This window comes from Phallusia mammillata, chromosome 3, assembly GCF_965637545.1.
Source record: "Phallusia mammillata chromosome 3, kaPhaMamm4.hap1.1, whole genome shotgun sequence".
NCBI classification, from domain to species: domain Eukaryota; kingdom Metazoa; phylum Chordata; class Ascidiacea; order Phlebobranchia; family Ascidiidae; genus Phallusia; species Phallusia mammillata.
In genome coordinates, this window is record NC_137254.1 from 22,221,080 (window position 1) to 22,244,707 (window position 23,628).

Below are 23,628 nucleotides of genomic sequence, written 5' to 3' on the forward strand. Positions count from 1 at the left end.
AGGTTAATAAAGCTACGTGAAAAAATGCATCTGCTGGCATGCATACTATAGAAGTGCGTTCAGAAGCGAGTTTTGTGCAGCCGATCATGCAATTCAATAAATCTCGCCTTCAAACATGTTTATAACGTCGTGACAGACATAATATGGGTATTTCCAAAATTTTGCTTGAAATTAATCGTTTTGGTCATTTAGGACGAATTTAGAAAATTGATCCTCGACAGCACATATCTCGCCCGCAGAAAGGAGAAGCCAGTAGGAAGTGGCAACATGCAAAGACGAGCAACTATTTTTGGCACAATTTGTCCTATATATGTCATCTGCAGCAAACAATCGGGATTTTTACTGCAACGGCTATTTTAAAGTGTCACGTATGTTCCTGGAAAGTTATGAAGAGAGTTACATCCAGTGTTTAAACTTTAAAGGGTCATCACCAGGACAAAAGACCACAAAAATGTGTATTTTGGGTTAAACTAAAAACGCATTTGTTGTTTTGTATAGCAACATGCATTATTTCAATATTGTGCTACGTTAGTAAGGTCGTGCCTCGCAATGTATGCCATACACGACAGCTAAGCCCAAAATCCAACTTGGCGTATGTTACGACAACGCAAAAAGGTATGCTTTGATATCAGACCACGGCATGGTCATTTAAGGGTCGGGTATGGACAAACTTCCAATGCCAATCTTATACATCCACATCGATTGATGTAAAAGCCAACATGTGCGTACCTATCGTTTAGCATTGCATCAATATTGTTATATCGTACTTTGTGCATTGCTTGCAAAACACATAATTCGAAAAAAAAACGTCAAGATTCTATAAAAAGTCGCAAAAGATGTTTAAGGAGGACTGCTGGTAGTTTGTTTGTGGCCAGTGTTGGTTTAAAAAACATGAAACTTTGATGTAAAGGCATTACACATTCCAGCCTGGACAATAAGCTAGTGGCTCAGATATATTTCTGAAGATTGTATATGTTACTTAAGAAACTTAACAGCCGTTAGCATTGTTAACATGCAAATATTTGCAATATAAGTATTAGCAATGATTTACAAGAAGCCTTGAACGTTATGATGGCTCCAAATAAAAAACACTTGGCAACGTATTTTAAATAGCAGTAAGTAGCATGCCTAATAGATCAGTGAAGCTCGGCACCATAGCCAAAAAACGATTATTTGACCTATGTACACACTAAGCAATCATGACAAAGATAATGATGATGATAATGATGTTTGCCATAACCGGGCATGCAAGAGGCAAAAATATAGGGCAATATAAATGACTACTCTACAGTCATTCACATTAACACAGACCAAACGGATGAGGTGTAAGACACGGGCAAAACCGAACCTGCGATTGAAGCACACGCCAGAGCAGTGGGAATGGAAAGATCAATATTGGCACCTGGACATTTACACAATACAAAGGATCTGATTATGCAAGCCGTGTAAAGATAAAGTTGAATGCAAAAACGTGGATGATCGCGTCTTAATCAGAAAACAGTCCACGAAGACCGTTGGCGGTTCATTTGGCAAGAAACAAGGCTGATAGACACTACTTTGTCACGGATAACAAACGGACTTGATTCACACTGGTTTGTTTTTACAATGTAAAAACGGCAACATTTTATAATATGGACACAATATTGCACAAATCGTGTAATAAATGGATAAATAGTGCCCGACATGATGTTACAACACTGATTTTTACTAAGTCGCTGAATCATTGGAGAAGTCCGATTTAGCAACAAACGCAATGTAATTTGAAACTATTCGGGCATGCAACGTGGGGTATGATTACTTCGGCTAAACATAACAAACGTTAAACAAAAAAATCAGACCAAACTGACCAGTAGTGGGTGGTGATTTTGGAGGGTCAGTCTTCTGGAAAGATCTAAACATGTGTGTGCAGAAATCATCTGGTAGATCGGCATCTAAGTATGTCTCCATGAAGACTTTAAAACCGGGATAGTCGATAGGCTAAATCGGTAGCAATGGTTAGATACAAGCAACTTTTGTAAAATAGCACTATTTGACGAATGCTAGTTAAGAAAATAATTGACCAGAAAAATTACCGTTGTTTGAATGCTCTAATAACATAAGGTGCCAAAATGAACCATGTTGGCGTGTTTTTGTATGAAAACAGATTTAAACGGTTTAAATTAAACTTTACACTTCACAAACAGACAGACAGACAGTGTACAACACCAAACCTATACAACGCAACCTAAACAATAATGCCCCACCTGAAAAAATTAACAAAAAACAGTAATCGTGATTCGGTTGGCGTTTTATGCCATTAACAATTCCACCTCGTAACAATTCTATCGTACTTAAAGCAAAAGTGAATGAAATAATTCGTGGTCTGGCAGATTCTAAAATAGACATTTACTAGAATATCACAAAATAATCCCCTAATCCTAAAATGATTCACGGGTCAATGCCCGAATTTGAATGTATTTAGTAAGATACATTTTATACACGGGAAAATTGTGTCAAAATGGACAGGACTAAGAATCAATTTGCAGAAATTCACGTAATCTATACTTAATAAAATTGAATTTCGTTTCTCCAATTTTGGATCTTTATTAGAGACGCAGTTTGTGAATAATGAATTTGTTCTATTCAATGCGTTTATTATATTGTCCACAGGGATTCGAAAAAGGTCGCAAACAATACGGTCCCGTGCTAAAAGAATCGCTCTTTGTATAGTGCGTTAAAGTCCACCGGGGTTCTAAAAATAGTATTCAGCATGCCGCAACGATCAAGCGATTATTATCCAGAGAGCAAACCCACAATTTAAAATGTTGGCATGTTTTTATGATAGCTACAACGCACAACTCTCTGTACCGAACGCTTTCTGTAGAACAGGACAAGGTCAAAACCGACACAACCGACGTTAAACCAACAACAAATTTGGACAAAAACAGTCGAGTTTACAGTGAAAAAACATGTAGTGCATTATGACGTGAAGTGAAGTGTCAATACGATTGCAACAGAGTTTGGCTGATGAAGGAATGATTAGTTTTCTTACTAAGTAATCAATGTCGCTCCTCTGAAGCAGAAACATTCGAAGGTCATTAGCACAAAAAACATTAAGTATACTATCGTTAAAAAAAACTTGCCATGCAGCCTAAAATTTGACCCACACCAAAAGCGCCCACACTTTGAAAAGCAAATTTAAATCACAACATATACAAATTACAAGTTATTATCTGTTTTAAGCATTGTAGGAGATCATTTTTTACAGTTAATGTCAGCATCTATTACAGGTGCAAAAAAATTTGAAACATTATTTACAACGAACAAAATAGGAGATGTATTTAGGGAAACGAGAGGGCTAATCTGTCCTGAGAAGGATGTTGTCGTCATAAACTTACCTCTTCTTTGTTGTAAGCTGCAAGCGCACCGCCTTCGTTAAACTCCAGTAAAACATCTTTTAGTTTCTTCGATGAATCTATTGACAAGGGACAAAATTATAGTTGATGCGCTTTTAACTAATTTTCTGGTGTAGTGAACATTCGTTCGTTCATCTAGTATTGATTTGACGATCTCGTATGAACCTTAGTGCAAAGCTGAAAGAAAGCCTAGAAAATCGTTAGAGGTGGCGTAAAAAATTTTACGTTTTAATGTGTCTTTACGCAACAAAATGTTCACACTTATAGTGACAGTTTTATGACCTACACCTATCTTCAAAAAGATACAGAAATTCGTTTAGCCTCTTATTTTAAAATCCAGGCACAAACTATACTTCGATCGAAAATACAAACTCAAACAACAACTAAAAATGACTTGGACTTCGCTTTTATGTGTAAAGTAACGAAAGTAAACAAATTCAGTAAGGTGGCAATTATGTTCTACATAAACTTGAAAGTCCACTAAGTTTCAAGAGAATAATGTGTGACCTTTTTTGCAACAAGAACCTTTGACTTCTATACTCACATTCAGCATACTTCTGCAGACGTTCAAACTCCTCAGGACTGAGAATGACAAATTCTCCGTCAGAAGTGCTCGTCATATTTCAAGCCAACGGGGTTCTGTTTTTGAAATTCCGATTACACAGTTCTGCGAATTTCTCGGCTGCGTGAGCCCAAGCAGAAGCAATCAGTCGAAGCTTCAGCAAACGAGTTGCGATCGATACCGACTAAACCTGGATGCAGTGGTACAAGGTCCGATTTAAAATCAATGAGCAGGCACCGATGCTGTTTAATTTGAATGCTGGAATGAGCAATCCTGTACCTGGCCAATGCCTTGTAAATTTGGTGTCCTAAAAACCTAACCTGTAAGCACCACACATAATAAAAAAGTGCTTAGTATCAAAATGTATGGAGTCATAAGGACGCCCAAGGCGTGACATACGGTTTTGTGCCTCAATCCATGCATGTTACAGTAACTATAATGTCCTCGGGGTTATTTTCTACGCTTTTGTCTGCTTGTACGCACTGCCTTCCTCACGCAGAAGTTTCGACTACATTGTGAATTAATATATAACATACAGTTGTGTGTCTTAATCGATGCATATTATGGTAAGTATAATGTCCTCAGGGTTATTTTCTACACTTTTGTCTGCTTGCACACACTGCCTGCTTGAAGCAGAAATTTCGGCTGCCTCATGAATTATTTATTATTGATAATGAAAAAGACGCGACTCGGCTTTAACGGCTAAGTTTTAAGCGGCCACGCTAGTAGCAAGCACCTTTCTGGCTTAACAAGAATGCAACGGGATTAGACTATGTAGATTATAAACAAAACGTACACGAAAAAGAAATATTTCGTGCAACCGGTAGCTGAAAAGAATGGTAAAACTGTACAAGCTTTACTGCTTCCCATATTCTGTGAAAAATAACTTGCTTCTTGAGAATAAAAACGATCACAAAACTGTGGAACGTTGATCCCACTCAGCAACAAGCAGCATATTTAAACCGAGATTGTTATTTAAACTAATTGCTTTTTACTGCAAAGCTAAATATACATACTTCGTGGAACTAGTAAAACTAAACGCTTATGCAAGCAAACTGCATAGCCTACACATGGAAATCCGCCTACATTTCTATGACCAGTTTTAATGCAACAAAATTTGTTTTTCATCCTGTTCTACACCGTATTATTCAAACTGGAAATGTAATGTCAACCATACACTGCATTATGTTTCGTATGTATATGTACTTTAAAACACAAGGTAGCCTAAAAGAATACACAATACATAAAATTTATTTGCGTAAGTGTAAACAGACGCATTGTTTATCCAATAATTGACCACAAAGCTATCTATAATACCTCTTATCTTTTCTAGTCGGCGTTATCTAAGCGTTTACGGAAAGCGCTTTATATTACGATGACCCAACATGGTTAGAGAGAAGATACAAAGTTTACAAGAGGTCCGAAAACAATAAACAACTGCGTGAGCTGACTGCACAACATGTACTGAATCATCGTACCGATGCCAAGCTACGAGCGGAAGCCGCTACAGACTAGATGCTGGCAGCTCGTAAAAACGTGGCAAGTTGTTTACCCTCAAACACGAATACTGCCCTGGTAGATTTCTAGGTTAACCTTAATAATAACCACTTAAAGCAACGATTACCCTCACTGTTTTCCATCAAGCGGTCACCACAGCAACAAATCAAACGCTTTTAAGAAATGTTACACTACGGTGTCCTGAGTTCTTACAAACTAAATGGAAACAGATAGTAACTTGTTAAACGTTCATAGCTGAATTAGCAACGTTTTAAGCAGTAAAAACGAAAAAGCGGTATAGTAGAGAAGGTAATTGAAACTTCCCTTGCCAAACAGAACGTTATCGCACCTGCAGTTCCCAGTACTACACAATCAGCCTCATAGTTTTAATTGCCATCGACAGATGCCGCGTGGGCACGTGCTAACATCGACCAATCAAACTGCGACAATGAAGGGAAGTTGCGTGTGTCGTCAAAATTCACAACAACTCCAAAGTGCGTTACTGCAGCCTCATCTAGTTATTGATGTTGTTTACGCACAGCAGTACAGTCAATCTCGAGGTAACGCCATCACTGACCCGTTTGTACAAGCCCGCATGCTTGATGCTATCTATAACACTCCAAGCAAAATCATACACTTTTCTGTTCTTATTACCTACTTTACATTAGCAAATCGTGTTTGATCTAGGATCTACCATGCCTCACTTCTGTGTTCAACATAGGTCACAGAATTACCACTGAGATTTCTGCACGTTGCTGTAAACTGTGTCCCGACAACCTTTACAAGCACCGCTGTGTGCAATCACGACTGCCGTAAAACGCAGGCCTTCTGCGCGCTTTGCGTCTCAACCAACGCTTTTCAGCGCTCACGCTCACGCAGGGAAGTAAACGCGACCTCCAAAGAGTAAAAAAGAAACTAGTAAAAGAGGCTCATTGCGCGGTGGCTTCATCTTCTCAGTCGAGTGGAAATTCTCAACTGCTTGGCGTGCTGACGTAACAGGCATGCGGGGCGTAAAGTCTGTCGCGGCATTTGGTTGGGAAAACAGCACCTGGGACCTGCCAACTTGGATCTATTTTTAGTTTTGTTTTCAGGTATGTGGTAGACCTAAATTCTTACAAAAATCTGCTATTTCACATGATTCTATTTTCCGGCGATGTTGTTGTTTGAACGTTACCAGTTTGCAATACACAAAGTTAGTGGCGATAGTAACATTGAACTAATAAACGTTTGTGACAAGCAAGTGGACTTTAACGTGTTGTTGTTGATGAAATATGAAATCGCGATAGGAGAGGCCCATGTTAAAACTCATTTTCACGTCTTTGCAAAGTCAAAAACAGCAGAAGTCTATCACCCTGATTAAACGTCTTTCAAATATTTGTTTGTCGCGCTTAATGAGATTGCTGGTTCATATTTCAGTGTTTGCCTAATGAACAGCGTCAGGCCGCAAGCTTTATTGAACGTTGGTCGTCGCCTATGGCAATCAATCTCAGCGACGCTGCTTTTTAAATAGCTTCTGACTTCATTAACGTTCCTTTGCGCTGGGATTGCGTCGTCTTGTCAGTCATTCCTTTCATGTATCGCGTTAATTGAATTTTCTTCCTGATTACCAACTCACAACCGAAAGTTAATACAATTTGGCTGCGGTCTGTACGTTTCGATAGCGTCAAGCGTCTCTTGGACAAAGTCAATCATGGTTAGGACGTCGCTTCACCAAAGCTGACGTCATAAAGAGTGTCTCCATTAAAATACCCATATTGAAGAATAGGCCTCGAAACTGCTTAGGCTACGAAACTTGCCAAGTTTTTCAATATTGATCTAGCAATTAACCTTTGCCTATGTTTAAATATTGTTGACACTTATAGCTGTAAGAGTTGAAATCCTTTAAGCTACTCCGAATTGTACCAGCACCTTTGAACATCATAAACTTACTTTGTCAAAGTTCTCTAACGTCCAACCAATTAACACTTTTGTCTCAGTAATTTTTCATAGCAAATGGATGGTTCCCTTTTAAGCTAAATGGTGACAAAAGACGCAACTTAGTTTAGTCAACCTTATTGAATCGTTTTCTAAATGAAAACTTGGAAACAGTTTTTAATTAAAACAATCCGCCAATACGAATGTGGATGTTCAACTTGATGCACGTGTTAAAATTAATTTAGTTTTTAAAGTCAATTTCAAAGTGTTGAAAGTCATCAGTAATCGCGACGTAATAAACGGTCTAGCGATAAGTTAACGAGATGTAATAAATACTGTGAGAATTCCTAACCACAAAACCCCAGAGATCTAACTTATAATGCCAACATAAGAGAACATCTGTTCGATGCCGGTACGTTGCTCATAACTACGAAGCCTGCGCATCTTGAATTAACTTGCTGTCAAAGATTATTGGATATATAAAGCTTTACGATATTGCACAGTTTATAACTGATCACTGTTCTATAGGTCAACAGTTGAAACTTGACACTAAACCTTTAAATTCTATTGACACTATACACGATACGCGTACGCTGTGAGGAAGCGACGTTGCTTTGGCTCTTTTCAGTCGTTATGCGCCATTGGAAATCAATTTTATAGCGGTTTACAGGCAGATACGCAGAACGGATTTCGGGTAATGAGCAGGTGGCCATATAAAGGAGCGAGATATCGCGACCATTTGTTACGCCAATTCGATAGCGTGACGATGTAAACGGAAATACTGTCCTGATTATTTTGAACGTAAACTTAATTCAAAATTACCGATTAAAAACGGTTAGCTTTAAAGCATGCGATGCTGTTGATTACATTACGCCCAGTTCTTAACAAAACTTTTTGGTTACTTCAAAACACGGCATTTTTTTATTGAAACTCACTGACCGCAATCGTGTAATCATATCAACGCTGAAAGTCTTGACTTGAGCTAATATTTAAATCACTGTTTTTGAATTTATAATCAAGGAGAAAAAGCTTATGCAGCTCCATAAAATGGACAGTTTTACTTCGCAAGAGCGCCATGTAGCGGAAAAAACTTGGAAAGAAGCAAATTTCGATGGTGCTTGATAAAATTAAAGATACGTTTGTAAGTTGATGGGAATACCGTATAGGATGTAACCTGTGTCAGTGAAAATAACTATATTACAGAAGAGAAAGAAGAAATAAATATTTTCGCAGCAACGGGAAACCTTTTTTAAAAGCAAAATACAGCAACACATTGATTTTCCTTTCACGTGTATCTGCTGGCAAGTATACCCTTGACAAGATCTATACATCCATTAAACGGGTTTGTGTAAAAGTTACATAAAATCCTTTAAATTTTGCACGACTATAACCATTACCGCGGACTAAAGCATCTTCCCACATTGCAAATAGGTCTGAGTGTAGGTAAGTTCACCACTAAAAGCAAAATAGTAGCGGCATTTTTGACTGATGCGCTGCAATAAAGCTAGTTATATGGGAACGTTATGAGTTGAAATTGGTTGTTGGTCGTTGCTGGCTGCTCCGTAGTTGGCACGATTTGTGTCGTCGTTGGTATAACGGAATACGTCCATCTCCCCTTCGCTGTCAATAGCAAACGCATCTTCGAGGTACACACTGTGTCATAAGTAATTAAGCACAAGGTTATTTGGAGCAAAATAGTATGAACTGCTATTTATTAGCTTGTTAACTTGTCTTAACCCACACAGACAGTAAAAAGCTATTCTTTGGAAATCATCTCGTATTTTTAATTTGATACTAGGTAAAGTATAAGAAACGCAAGTAACAGAGATAGGGTGGCCATATTTGTTCAAGGGGATTGCCGTCCTTGTTGCTTATCCCAGACATATTTAGCACACGACGTATCACTTACTCCATGGGTCGTCCAGGTGTAGGAGCAGTGGTTTGTGATGTTAGCAGACCCTGTTCTATTCCTTCATAATCTTCCTGTTTTCTTAGCTTCAGATATGTGTAGAGAATTGGAATGAAGTACACCTAAACATCAATGTGGTAATTTAATTCGTAGGTAATTAAAAAGAGTCACTGTTTGCCTGCTGACTTACGTTTAGCGCTGCGTAAATTCCAAAGACCAACCACACAGACCAAGAGATAGACTGAAATTGATTTTTTGTTAATTCCTGATTTGCATAACCGAGAAATCCAAGTTGCAAAACCGTTTGCAGAAATATCACCACAATGTAAATAAAGCCGCAAGCACGAACGTATCTTAGCGATCTCTGAAATTTAAAAAGAATCAGTTCAGCATACTTGCGAAATATGAAAACTATTGTCTACAACTACTTTTAGCATCCATCACAATCAATTAAGTATACAATAGGACACAGGCTTGATCTACTTACTGATTCAACTGCTGTCAACCAGATAATACTGAATACGAGCAAGATGCCAGGTATCGCAAGGCTCTTGTATAGCATTGGAACAATATACTCTTCCACTGTAAAACAAACAAAGTTTTATTCGTCTTGTTTTCCTGAGTGCAGTGTTACTCAGCTTTGCCGCCGCCTTCTGTGGGATCGTTGGCAAATTTTAAAATAAAATTTAAACAGGCGAAATACAGCAACAAGTTAGTTATAAGTTTCCTTTATGCAACAAACATAACAAACGTGTCAAAATTGTTCGCAAAGTTGTAGCATTAAACTCAATGTTGAAACCAGCACAATCACATCATCTTTTCATCGTGTTGATATAAGCCAAAAAATACTTCAAGTTTTGCCACTATATGTAAGTGGGTTTTTTATGTGAAGAAAAACATTGTAAAAGCATAGAGCCAATAAATGGTAAGCTGCAGACAGTGCACAATGTTTCGGCCTAAAAGGTCTCATCAGTGCAGATGGTGACAAGAAAAACACTGGCCTTGATATCGTTGACTTGAAGTTCAATTGAGAAAGTTGCTGCTTACTTACCATAAATCATGATGCATTTGTTACAATCTCTGAGTGCTCCCACACAAACCGTCCGGTTTGCAGATTTAACTGAAAATTAACAGGTTTTAATGCAACAAAAAACGACAATTCATGTTTAAAGCAAAGTTCAACTTACAGTTTAAATTTTCTTCGCAAATGCATTGTTCCAGTATGACCGTTTTGCCACCAACGACACAATTTGACGTTAGTTGCACTGTAAAAACATATGAAATATCTGAATGCAGTTGTGTATATTTTCTCTATTTTAAAGGTTTGTTTGTTTACCTGTACCGGACAATATAAGTGACCCCGAACCTTCATCCACTGGTTCATTGTTTGCGTCAAATTTGCCCACTCTAAAAATGTAAGATTTTTAGGGCTGTTGATATGCAAAAAAAACAATATTAGAGATACACGTACTGTAATTGTTCTTCATACTGTATTTGACTTAGCAGATCATCTTGAATCCGATGAAGTGAAAATACCATCAGTCCAACGTACAGAGAGTTGATGATCTGCAAACCAAGGTAAGCAACATTAGATGTTGTACATTCTTACTCTAGTTGCGTGTGTAGCCGCTGCTGCCTCGATGGCGACTTGTTAAAGGCGGCTACAGTGTAAACTATGATGTTCATTGCAAATTGTTTGGTGAGTCTGATCTTTGCATCTCAATTACAGCTGACTGATTACAGCCCCACAGAGTGTTTCTTATTTCTTTGTATTCTTGAGTAAACGTTTAAAGGCGAACGATTAAATCAGCTTCCACATCCCCAAAGGGAGAAAAATAGAAGAAAATAGACTACCAGATGACTAAAAATAGTCTAAGAATAGACCCAGAATTCCCCGGCGACAAAGTCGAAAATAAGCTATATATATAGTAGAGCAAAATATTGTCTATTGCGTGAAACCTTTTTTCCTTTAAGTTATAGAATTCATTTTATGGCAAAGGTGCAATTTATAAAGTCATAGCGCCCTCGAACCGAGCTGCTATGCTTCTTCTCAAGTACGAGCGGCTGTGTTCTACTTTAAACTTGAAACGGAAACGACAGTATAAACAAGAGGAAGTATGCGTAATGATGAACAAACACCTGTTTGTGCAGAACATTCTAGAATAACAAAATGACTCAAAATATCTTATGACTTGCATGAGAACGGAAATACCAACACTTGCATCCAGTTAAAAAGAGGTTAAACACTTCCCCTACATGCTGTGCAACATTATTGCAAACAACATGCTAACTTTAAACATAAACTTTGTGCACATTAATATCATGACCGCTACACGTGATACGCTCTTAGGCTATTATTAAAACATAAGATAAACGTACTTTATGTACTATAAAATAATCATGCTGTGATAGCCTATATACAGTCTCGAGTTCAAAACTTACAAAGTTAAACCATCCAATAACAGAAGCTCCGGTCCTCACGCTGCAACAGCAACAAAACGTGGTTCTTCCGAAACAGCAACATAGCCTTGACTTTGTAACAACCATGATCGTCCAAAAGTAAAATAAACAAAAACCGAGCCTTCTAGCTATCGCAGTTTTTTACTTAAATATGTCATTAAAACAAAACTTAAGGCATTAAAACAGTTAAGATGCACTTTTTTGATGACCAATAGATTACTTCAAACTACCATTAAACCATAGGCCATCTGTAGCTATCTCTGAAGATAATGCTAACCAACTGCCTTTAGTTTAGTCTAGATCTCTTGTAACTTACATGAAAAGTTAAATCGTCAATTTACACCGTTGGTCTGAACGCAAAGCGAAGTTCCACATAAACATGCCTTCGGGCTATTAATCATTTCTTCAAACTTTTAATGCGAAATCGCCTTTTGTGCCGCCGCCGACGTGGCTCAAACCAGCACTTACCAGCAGTTTATGTTAAATGAGATTCACAGAAAATTAAACTAACAAAAATACCCCTGAGGCACTGTTTTCCGGTGTATTTTCCAACGAACAGTTAAAAGTATAAGAGGCAACCAGTGGAAAATTGGTTCTAGATTAATGATTTCTATTGTTAATATTACACAAAATGTCTATTGTTATCATTACGAAGTAATTTTGAGTCCTTTGTTATGACAATGTAAAATATGCTTGGAATTGCGTTGATTTCCTTCGAAGCCTTGTCGACAAAAATATGAGATTTTTATGAAAGCCACCAGTGAGATTCGAACTCACGACCCCTGGTTTACAAGACCAGTGCTCTAACCACTGAGCTATGGCGGCGACGCCACAACGGTGCCACCTTTATGTATTTATTCTTCACCATGTCAATGGATTTTCAGTTAGATTCTGTTTTTACTTTCTACAAATGTCTTTTGTATGTTGCAACCAAGGTTTTAGTTGAGAAAGGTTTTAGATCATTTCTTATGTCAATCTGATGTCATTTAAACGAGAGGGAAATGATCCAGCCCTGTTGCACTTGTTAAAGGTACAAAATAGAGTAAATAACAATGTGTTTTCATTTAAGTAAATCAAAAAGGTCTTGATTCCTTTGGTTTCTGTTAGAAACGAAGAGTTGAAGAGCTATCCTCTATTGACATTCCAATAGATGAAGCGAAAAAGCTGAGAGATGGAAGGTTTACATGTTTGGTTTGTGGATCTCAACACATTTTTGATAAAATATCAATTCTTCAAAATCACAGAAACTCGACAAAACACACTAAAAGTAAGAACTTAACCTAAAGTTCAATTGATCAGTAGAACAAAGGTCAAAATTGAAATGTATTGTGTGTGTTTGTAGATTTAAAGTATTTTCAAAGGAGGAAAGTGGAAATGTTGCAGCAGATTGAATCAAGACTGGCAGATAATGTATTTTATCTTTGTGTGCTGAGGAACTGTGTAGTAACTTTCAGTAATTGCGAATTTGTTTAGGATAAACACAAGTCTGACCTTTTGGGAAAAAGAGCATGTCTTCTGGGAAACAACACACAGACAATATGCAATAGAAAGCACTACAAGTCAAATCCTAAGAAGTACCAACCCAAACCCAAGCTGCAATTGATGACCAAGGCAAAATCCAAAGAGTGTGATGAATCAATTAAACACAGAGAACACCCCAAAAGTAAACAACTTCTTTCAGGAATGATTACAGTAATACAGTAATAATTGCATTTCTAGATGATCACCCAATACCCAATCCACAAAATCAGAAAACTTGCCTGGACAGGGTTGCCAAAACTATGCCATTTAACAATGCAGAGGTATGGTATAATCACAAATATCATGAAAATGTATTTATTATCTTCTCTTGTGACTCTAGGAATATAAATCACGACAAAACATGACTGCTGAGGAAAAAGCTGAACTGACACGAAAGGAAATTGAAAAAAGAAGGTAAGTGTTGCTAATAAGATATTCATTTTACCAGGTAGCATATTGCTAGAGCTTTGAACTGTTTTTGAAGTAGACAACTATCTATCAAAAAATCAGTGGTTCACAAAAAGTCTGAACTAGGAGCAGGGTTGCAAACTTGCAATACTGTCCTTATTTCTAAGATTTGTCCTTATTTTTAAGAAATGTCCTTGTTTTTGAGTGGGTCATACTTTTAACAATTACAAGTCAAAAAAAGTATTGTTCCTGGGACAGATTGTTTCTGGTAAAAAATATGCCATGTTAGCCATGGCTCATATGAATGCAAACCTCCATTTTGTTTTGTACAAAAATCTTATATTTCAGTTGTCCTTATTTTACGGTCCATGCTGATGGCAACCCTGCCTATGAGACAGCCAATTGGCTTGGAGATAACAAAAAATTGAATTAGCATTATTTAGTCCTTTGCTTTCGTGAATAATTTTTCATGTTAATACTAATGGTGCATCCCGTAAATTTGGTTATTGTACGGGTGTATCCTGGCCTGGGGTAAAAGTTTGAGAAAAACTGTTCTACATAGTTGTTAAATTAAAATGTTTTCTTTGGTTTCGTCATAATACCAGGTGCAGTATGCCAAAAAAGTTGTTTCTATAATTAGAATGTCCTTTTAGATTAAAATAAATCAGATTTTTTTAAATTCTTCATTACCATTTAGTCAAGGCTGGGTTCGAAACAGAGCTGGAGAATGGGAAAAAGATCCAAATGTTGAATTTGATTCTGATGAAGATGAATTGCCCACTTGAAAACGAAGATTTGGTGTCATAGAACAGTCCTAGATATTCAAGAAGAAAAAGGGTGGGGACATGCAGAATTGTCAAAACTAAACAGCCATGTTGTAAAACGTTATCCTTCAAGGTGTGCCAAACAGTGATGGGGTAATGGTACAAATCCTCTCCAAGAACTTTAAACATGTTGCCCGACTGTAAGCAATCGCTTTATGTGTTGTTTGAAGTGTTTTTTTGTTATACGTTTTATTACGAGTCCGTTACATACATTTACGTGAAATAAAGCTGACTTTAAATATCTTTTGGGGTGGAGCCATGTTTCTTAAGATTCTTTCTCCGACACACAAGTTGCCGAGTCGGGAATAGAACCCACAATCTTGTGAACACATACGGATTGCTCAGACACAGGGGTCAGCAACGCCTGGCGGTTATTTTCCATGGCATGTCAAACGATTTGCGCGTTCATATTTAAGTACTTTTTCGCCAAATTAAAACTATTAATTGGCCTGTTGTTGGTTCTTTACGTAATCGTTTTAAAAACTCAACCAAAGCTACACAAAAGATTTGGGCTGCTTTCTGATTGCCATTTACAACTATTACGAACAAAAATGTTGTCACCTGTTCCAGTATTAAAATGACAAGAGAATTGGCACGTGTTACGAGTTAAAAATTGTTGTGGACCTCCGCCCTAACTATTCGGGCATCCCGACGGCAATTCCGTTTCACTTGTCAAAAAAGGAGTGCTTATTGCAGATTCGAATGCTTTAATTTGCGTTGGTTATAGCAACATCTTTGGAACGCTGAACGTAGGCCACGCGTAGGTGTAGGTGTATGTCCGGCACGCAAACGATATCATATGTTGACTTACTGTAAAAGGAAGAGCCTACTATATGTGCACTATTGTAAGTGTTTGTTTTGCAATCTCTTGCAATAAGGTCCAAACCTAATAAAAGTGAATCGAATGTTGAACATTCACAAAATGTTTAGGCTAGCCTACAGGATGGAAAGGAAAATATTCTTAGGCTTTCACTTATGGGGGCGCGAATTTTTAAAACTGTTAGTTCAGTTAATAAACAAAGTCGACATGATAGTGTTATGACAGCTACCAGGCTATCTCATCACATGTTATCTGCTGTGTTTGCTGAACGTGCTTTATTTTGTATAGTTTGTAGGTGCTATGGTAAGCTATTCACACTGTTATGGAAGGGATAGTTGTGTTTTTGATCGTTAGCTTTGTTTCAACGCTAGCCATGTCTGATGAACCAGGTATAAAATTGAATTGAAATACAGCGTTTTAAACTTGTCCGTTTAACATAAAAATATACAATTCGGTATTGACACCCAAACTACAGCTACAGTCACAGGGGTGCGGGAGTTGTAGGCCTAATAAGTTAAGTGTAGTAATTTGTGACAAAGACTTGTATCTTTGTGCGAATATATAGATGGGCCTATGCCCAGGGTTGCCATCGACATATACCCCAAAATAAGGACAACCGAAAAATTAAGTTTTCATACAAAACGAAACAAACATTTTTGAATAAATCTTTGCTTTTATACGAGCCATGACAGCTCAAGTCTCGGTTTAATTTTCATTGTAACAAGGATTGGACTTGTAGTTGTTGAAAATAAGACAAAATAAGGACTCAAGTCAAAAACAAGGACATTTCTTAGAAATAAGCACAATACATTTTTCTAAGACATTGCCCTTCCAAGTAAGGACAAATCTTAGAAATAAGGACTTTCATGTGTTTATATGTGATGGTTTTGTGTTGTTGCAGTTATTATCACGTACATAGATCATGCCACTATACCTGACGGATTTGGAGGAAATATGATCAGTACGACTGTGCGAACTTTGGCGTATCCAACAAATAGAGGAAACAACACCTATTACACGTTATTAACCGATTCAAAGAACAAAGGAAGTAGGCCAGCAGTGTATTAGCACCAAAGCTATAAGCGAACCAGAAACCCGACTGTAGCCTACCCGATTTTAGGTTAAAAAGTCTAAATTGGTAAAATTTGAAACAAAACGAGGCAGATTGTGAAGTTAGGTCTGAGTAAAGACCGTTTTTTATTCGAACTTTAGTTTAAACTCGACCCGAAAATCCGACTAACAACTCCGCAAATGTGACGCCACATTTCAGGATAATATACATAGCTGTGGTTGATTTTGCAATTAGTATCAATGGAGAAGCATCACGTAAACTATATAGGTGAACAAATTGTCTTATAGGCTAAATTGTCTTATATCTTATTCAGTTTCAAACATTTGCGAAACTTCTCTTCACGTTTGCGATGCAAATGCACAATGTGTTTCATTGCAAAATGGAACTTCAATTTACCGTTGTTCGTGCCTAAATGGATTCAACAAAACGGCAAGCACCAGAAGTTTTCTACCTTTCTACATCAAACCACAAGGAACATACTGTCCAGGTAACTAATAAGAGGCCTATTTTTCAATGTATGGTACTTTGCAGCCAGCAGTAGTGGGATTCAATTTTGTTGTCACTCGGTTCTATCACGGCTGAATTCCACCACTGGAAGTTGCAGCTCATAATGAAACCTTTGAATAAGCTGTGCAGTTTGAAAGGTTTATTGGTTCATCTCAAAGTTATAAGCGGACACAAAGCCAAAAGTTTAACCCTAATCCTTTTTTGGAAACTAACTGAATTTGTGTCACAAATGATGTGTTAATTCAAGCCGGAATCAAGGCCCCTTATATAGAAACTAAAACCCGAACTCTTAATGACACACAACTCTTGTTCAGCTAAATCAGTGGTTCTCTAATCCTTTGCAAAACTATTCTCCTTACAACATGCTGGATAAATTCAGTTTATTTGCTTCGGATTACGTGAGAATGTTTCAATGGTAATTTATTACGTCACAAACAGGACTAAAACAACATTTAAATTGTGCGCGAACAATCGCTTTTTAAGTGTTTTTAGCAAAAAATATTTCTTGTTGCAGAAAACTTATTTGTCTGTCTAATTTTTACTTATATACTCGTAAGATCTGATGTTACATGAGATTGTAGAAGTACTTCAGGCTCGACCTCACGGTCCCTCCGAAATCGCGTGGCGGACCCCTGAGGGACCGCGGACCTCAGTTTGAGAACCGCTGAGCTAAATCATCTTATTACCAAACTAGTTATCAAATTACTAAAGCTGAAATATAAGTCGAAAAAACTCAATTGCCATCATAGAAAATTTTGATAATTGGAAGGCGAAAAAATTGGGAAAACAAAAATAGGTTTTTCCTAATATCTTTCAGATATTAACGAATGCTTGGACCCTGATTCAATCTGTACCAGGGATTTAAGTTGCCAAAACACTTGCTCAAGTGAAACAAGTTGTCAAAACACCAATGGAAGTTATGTATGCAACTGCCCACATGGATTTCTATTCAACGGAACAACATGCATAGGTAACGTATATTGCCCTACCCAGCAACGCAGTATAAACGGCCGTTGTTAGCTTTATACCATTATCGTTGTGTTTTTTAAAGAAATTTAATGGCCGCTTTAATGTGATAAGATAAAAAATACTGCGTTAGACTTTAATGACATTTTATTTCGTCGCCATGCACCAAATTTTAAAAATTCCTAAAAAAGAAGATTGAAATTGAACACACTAAAATCAATTTTTTTCAACAATAAGTTTACATTGGGTTATGAAACATGGCTTGTCGCATTTGTGCGCATAAAATTTGAAAAATATTACCCCATAGGTGTAACACATACAATACTCAACAACTGTTAATATTACAGCTTATAATTTAGATTTAAATGAATGTCAAAGTGAAAACAACGTTTGCCCCGAAAAGGCAAACTGTTTAAACACGATTGGAAGTTATAAGTGCATTTGCCCACCCGGGACGGAACACAAGGACTCAAGGTGTTTTGGTAGGATTATACATAACTTTTAGGTTTTCGTTCAAAATATTTTACTCAATGGCAACATTGAACCATGCAAACGGTTAAACATGGGTGACTGGTTAAAGTTTCACCAGATTAACTAACTTATTTGTAGACATAAACGAATGCTTGGACCTTGATCCAATCTGTACCAAGGATTTAAGTTGCCAAAACATGTGCTTAAGTGAAACAAGTTGTCACAACACATATGGAAGTTATGTATGCCAATGCCCACATGGATTTTTTTTCAACGGAACAACATGCATAGGTAACTTGATTTGTTCATATCAGTGCTGTTAAAGCAGTGGTTCCCAAACTTTTTCATATTTTTTTCAAAACGGTCCCTTTGCCATTATTTCGAAGGCTAGCGGTCCTTAAGCCTAAATGTGTATTTCATAAAAACGAAAGTTGATTGCAGGATTTTAGCCAGTTATGCAAAATTGCGCATAACAATCATTCAAAGACAGCATGTGACATCACAAACAGGACAAAAAACATTACGATTGTGCGCGAACAATTGCATTTTTGATAGTTGTCATTCAATAAAGGCCATTGTTTAGCAATGGAGACGATTTTCAATTCTACTTTGATTTTAAACTTATTTAGTGGCACAAACTGACGCCAAATAAGATTTTAGAATTACTTCAACCGCTTCGCGGTCCCCCCAAAATTGCCTCACGGACCCCAGTTTGGGAACCGCTGTGTTAAAGTTCTACTGCTTTTTCATATTAAGCACCATTTTATTTCGCCTTCAAGCCCTAAATTATAAAACTCATAAAAAGTATGTTTTACGGTGCAATTCACGAAATTTGTTGCGGACATGTAGTGTGGCGCGACACAATAAAATCATATGTTTCAGCTGTTAATATTACAGTTTATAATTTAGATTTAAATGAATGTCAAAGTGAAAAGAACGTTTGTCCCGAAAAGGTAAACTGTTTAAACACGATTGGAAGTTACAAGTGCATGTGCCCATCTGGGACGGAACACAAGGATTCAAAGTGTTTTGGTAGGTTAAAAAATAACGTATTGAGTTTTTATTCAAACTATTTTATTCATTATTCTTTAGCCCAATTCAGTTTTGATATTAGAAATGTTGCAAATGTATAATTTTGTTAAAACTACGCCATTATGTCAAATTTTTTGTTGCAATTTAAAGTGCCATCAAATAGTAGGAAAATGCACTTAGGAAAAACAAAAAAAATATTGTCTCGTAACACTTTTGTGAACAAAACTCGTGTTTTTAATGTTTAAAATTAGGTTTTGACGCTGCTCGACTTTAAATTAAAGTCTACGCCAGTGGTTCTCAACTCGTTTCAGGCCATGGACCGCCATTCCAATTAAATAAGTATCGTGGACCAGACCCATGTCAAATTAGGATAAAAAAGCATCCACAACAAGCGTATTCGCTTGAAATATATTATTTGAATACATAATTTAATTTTATGGAGATATAACACGTAACAACAAAAGGCCAATAACTCGCATAAGCAATTAATTATACGCAACTAGCCTTTTTTAAATTTAACCCAAAATACAATTAGCGTCCTGTGGACCACCCAAAAAGTCATCTGGACGGTCAATGGACCGCCAGTTAAGAACCACTGGTCTACGTAATGTTTTGTATGATTAGATATTAATGAATGTTCGGGAAACCACGTATGTCCTAATACCTCGTGGTGTATCAACTCATACGGAAGTTACTTCTGTGAATGTAAAAGAGGATACACTGGAGATGGTAACACTTGTACAGGTAATTTAAAAAAGTGCATTTTACCGGTATTAAGAATGGGTTTGGAAAAAATGAACATAGTCTATCTCTTTTTTGGAGGCCAACGCCTAAAATACGTTACGCCTGCCCCGTTGTCGTTGGATAATTTGACATTAGATATTGACGGTTTTAAGGAAGCTGATAACTTTACCTCAATTGAGCTCACTACATTCACTGGGTTAAAGCAATGTCGCAAGTTGACTGCTTTAAGAAATGTGTTTAAGACGGGATTAGTACCAACAACCTTAAACTCACGAGTTCAAAATAAAATGTTGTGACATTTTTGGTTAAATACTGAATAGTTATGCGGTACTACCTTTTTCAGATTTTTCAGAACCAAGCCAGCTTACAAACATTAATAATGTTGTGACCATGACAACCATTGTGGTAATTGCTCTGTGCTATTGCAGCTACCTTCTGTTTGATGGAAATATTTTGTCCTAACCTTGCAACTGAAGCATTGTTCAATTATATTGCCAAAGAAAATTAAAAAGAAGAATAGTTGTGGGCAATTCTTTGTGAAGATTTGTAGATTAAAATTGAATATTAAATTGAAACTCTACTCTTTATTCGACCGTTATGTAAAATGTGTTTTTATCCGTTACTTTATTTGCTTCCACTATTCGATACGTAATTCAAAAAAATGTGCATTTGTTAAAAAAACACGAAGATTTTGTGTGTGTTTCTTTACAGATATAAATCATTGACAGAAAAATAGAAAAAAATGACACATGTTTTCCACGTCGTAAAAGCAGCAAAATTATAACAGGGATGTATAAATATACAGTGTTCCCCTTTTTGTTTGTTTTTGTACAAAACATAATATGATTGAAAACTTTGCACGATAAAAATATACATACTGAAAATTTGAAACACAATAAACATAGACGCAGGTTTTTGATGTCGTACCTTAGAAAAAATACGTTTTTCGCAGCTAATACTTTTGGTGCTTCATAATTGGTACCACGCATGTACAGTTGACTGTACAGCAAACGATCAATTGGCCTGTTGTTAGTTCTCTACGTAATCGTTTTAAAAACTCAACCAAAGCTCTACAAAAGATTGGGTTGCTCTCTGATTGCCATTTACAACTATTACGCACAAAAATGTTTGCACTCATTCCAATTTTGACGTAACAAAAGAATTGGAACGCGGCGTGAAAAAAGGTTGCGGACCCCCGCCCTAACTATTATGGCATCTCGATGGCAATTCCGTTTCACTTGTGAAAAAGGAGTGCTGTTTGCAGATTTGAATGCTTTAATTACCATTGGTTATAGCAACATCTTTGGAACGCTGAACGTAGGCCACGCGTAGGTGTATGTGTATGTCCGGCACGCAAACGATACCATATGTTGAATTACTGTAAAAGGAAGAGCCTATATGTGCACTATTGTAAGTGTTTGTTTGGCAATCTCTTTCAAAAAGGTCCAAACCTATTAAGAAGCGAATCGATTTTTGAACATTTACAGAATGTTCAGGCCACAGGATGGAAAGGAAAATATATTTAGGCTTTTAGTTGCGAATTTTTAAAACTGTTAGTTCAGTTAATAAACAAAGTCGACATGATAGTGTTATGGCAGCTGAATACCAGGTTATCTCATCACATCTTAACTGCTCTGTTTGCTAAACGTGTTTTGTTTTGTATAGTTCGGAGGTGCTAGTAGGCTATTCACACTGTTATGGCAGGGATAGTTGTGTTTTTGATCATTAGCTTTGTTTCAACGCTGGCCACGTCTGATGAACCAGGTATAAAATTGAATTGAAATACAGCGTTTTAAACTGGTTTCGTTTAATTTAACATAAAAATATGCGATTGGGTATTGACAACCAAACTATAGCCTATAGCAGGGATGGCGAACCTTTTTAGTTGAATGGGTCAACCATGATATCAAAATTCGGACAGAAAACAAAGTGGGTCACATATTTTATTACATGTCAATGTCAATGCTAAAATGCGTGTTGCTGCATTTTTTCTGAAAGTCTTGTAATCTTAGGTAGTTTTCAGCTTAATAAACGCTGCAGTCATATCTGAGCTGAGACGATTCTTGTCACTTGATTTTATGAAATTCTTGTGTGAAAACAAAGATTCGCATGAATATGTTGAACCGAACAGCGTCAACAAAGTTACAACAAATCGTTTCAAGTTGTACGTTTAAATAAACATATTTGTTGCCTCACAATTGACTAAACAATCTGAATTTTAAGACAATAGGCAATCTGACAAAGGGCTTGAAGCTAACTGTTGTGTTGCTTTTTAATCTTGGAAGTCTGGTAACCCTACCACTAGTAATCAGTATACAATTTTGAAACTACAAGTGGGTCACTGAAATTCACGTGGTGGGTCACATTGTGACCCGCGGGTCAGTGGTTCGCCATCCCTGGCCTATAGCTACAGTCACAGGGGTGCGGGAGCTGTAAGTTAAGTGTAGTAATTTGTGGCAAAGACTTGTAATCTTTGTGTGAATATGTAGATAGGCCTATACCTTATCGCAATTTCGATACTATTTAGTCCTCTTGATTAATGTCACTTCACATTTGTATTTTTTTAAACTATATTAAACATGAGGTAAATGGATCGCAACATTAGCTGTGAGGTGGGCGTGCAAGCAAAAAATGATAAAGTAAACTGGACTGTAGCCCAAAACGATTTTAAAATCTGAACTTATCTCCTTTTATGTATAATAAAAAAAAATGTGTTGTTGCAGTTATTATTACACTCGAAAGACAAACCACTATACTGGCCGGAGATGGAGGAAGATTTTTAACCAAGTTGGAAACTTTTGCGTATTCAACATTGAAAAGTGGAAACAACAGCTATTACACGCTATTGAACGATCCAAACAACGAAGGAAGTAAGCCTGTGTATTAGCATCAAAGTAACCCGGCTGTAGTACCCGATTTTAGGCTTAGAAGTCTAAATTAGCAAAATTTGAAACAAAACGAGGCGGATTGTGAAGTTAGGTCTGAGTAAAAACCGTTTTTTTTATTTCAACTCTAGTTTAAACTCGACCCGAAAAGCCGACAAACAACTCCGCAAATATGTCGCCATATTTTAGCTTTTATAGGATAATGTGAACAGCTGTAGTTTATTTTGCAACTAGTGTCAATGGAGAAGCATCACTTGAACTAGGCTAATGGTTATAGGCTAGTGGTAAACAAGTTTTCGCATTTTTCAGTTTCGAACATTTGCGAAACTTCTCTTCACGTTTGTGATGCAAATGCACAATGTGTTTCAATGCAAAATGGAACTTCAATTTACCGTTGTTCGTGCCTAAATGGATTCAACAAAACGGCAAGCACCAGAAGTTTTCTACCTTTCTACATCAAACCACAAGGAACTTACTGTCCAGGTAACTAATAAGAGGCCTATTTTTCAATGTATGGTACTTTGCAGCCAGCAGTAGTGGGATTCAATTTTGTTGTCACTCGGTTCTATCACGGCTGAATTCCACCACTGGAAGTTGCAGCTCATAATGAAACCTTTGAATAAGCTGTGCAGTTTGAAAGG

At 37.0% G+C, this 23,628-nt stretch overlaps 4 protein-coding genes and 1 non-coding gene across 8 annotated transcripts in view; 2 read left to right on the forward strand and 3 right to left on the reverse strand.

Moving 5' to 3' along the window:
- The window catches only part of LOC145219109 (diacylglycerol kinase beta-like), a 31,436-nt gene extending 27,137 nt beyond the window's left edge, over positions 1 to 4,299 (reverse strand). For 2 of the 4 annotated variants that reach the window (XM_080086492.1, XM_080086491.1), the window contains exons 1-4: positions 3,940 to 4,299; positions 3,378 to 3,454; positions 3,032 to 3,052; positions 1,848 to 1,977 (exon numbers count right to left, since the gene is read on the reverse strand). In XM_080086492.1, the coding sequence (XP_079942618.1) occupies positions 1,848 to 1,977; positions 3,032 to 3,052; positions 3,378 to 3,454; positions 3,940 to 4,015 (304 nt within the window). In that variant the 5' untranslated portion in view covers positions 4,016 to 4,299. Of the gene's footprint in view, positions 1 to 1,348; positions 1,403 to 1,847; positions 1,978 to 3,031; positions 3,053 to 3,377; positions 3,455 to 3,939 lie in introns of all 4 variants that reach the window. The other 2 variants (XM_080086489.1, XM_080086490.1) reach the window with 2 other exon arrangements.
- A 4,099-nt stretch (positions 4,300 to 8,398) lies between these two features.
- Positions 8,399 to 12,000, reverse strand: LOC145219111 (uncharacterized). Its single transcript, XM_080086494.1, has 9 exons — positions 11,720 to 12,000; positions 10,749 to 10,843; positions 10,614 to 10,684; positions 10,465 to 10,542; positions 10,329 to 10,397; positions 9,765 to 9,859; positions 9,468 to 9,641; positions 9,278 to 9,399; positions 8,399 to 9,021 (listed from the first exon to the last, which is right to left on the reverse strand). Exons 1-9 carry the CDS (start codon positions 11,822 to 11,824, stop codon positions 8,877 to 8,879), a joined length of 954 nt encoding a protein of 317 aa, XP_079942620.1. The 5' UTR covers positions 11,825 to 12,000; the 3' UTR covers positions 8,399 to 8,876.
- Positions 12,001 to 12,489: 489 nt separating this feature from the next.
- On the reverse strand, positions 12,490 to 12,562 carry Trnat-ugu (transfer RNA threonine (anticodon UGU)). The gene has a single exon. It is a non-coding gene; the product is annotated as a tRNA-Thr (tRNA).
- LOC145220214 (sodium channel modifier 1-like) lies at positions 12,560 to 14,733 on the forward strand. The gene is made up of 7 exons (XM_080087489.1): positions 12,560 to 12,767; positions 12,845 to 13,004; positions 13,080 to 13,147; positions 13,211 to 13,400; positions 13,457 to 13,539; positions 13,599 to 13,672; positions 14,364 to 14,733. The coding sequence occupies exons 1-7, from the start codon at positions 12,717 to 12,719 to the stop codon at positions 14,449 to 14,451; spliced, it is 714 nt and encodes a 237-aa protein (XP_079943615.1). The 5' UTR covers positions 12,560 to 12,716; the 3' UTR covers positions 14,452 to 14,733.
- Positions 14,734 to 19,242: 4,509 nt separating this feature from the next.
- On the forward strand, positions 19,243 to 20,743 carry LOC145220267 (protein disulfide isomerase crld-1-like). Its single transcript, XM_080087527.1, has 3 exons — positions 19,243 to 19,358; positions 19,983 to 20,102; positions 20,446 to 20,743. The coding sequence occupies exons 1-3, from the start codon at positions 19,316 to 19,318 to the stop codon at positions 20,562 to 20,564; spliced, it is 282 nt and encodes a 93-aa protein (XP_079943653.1). The 5' UTR covers positions 19,243 to 19,315; the 3' UTR covers positions 20,565 to 20,743.
- The last annotated feature ends 2,885 nt before the right edge of the window (positions 20,744 to 23,628 follow it).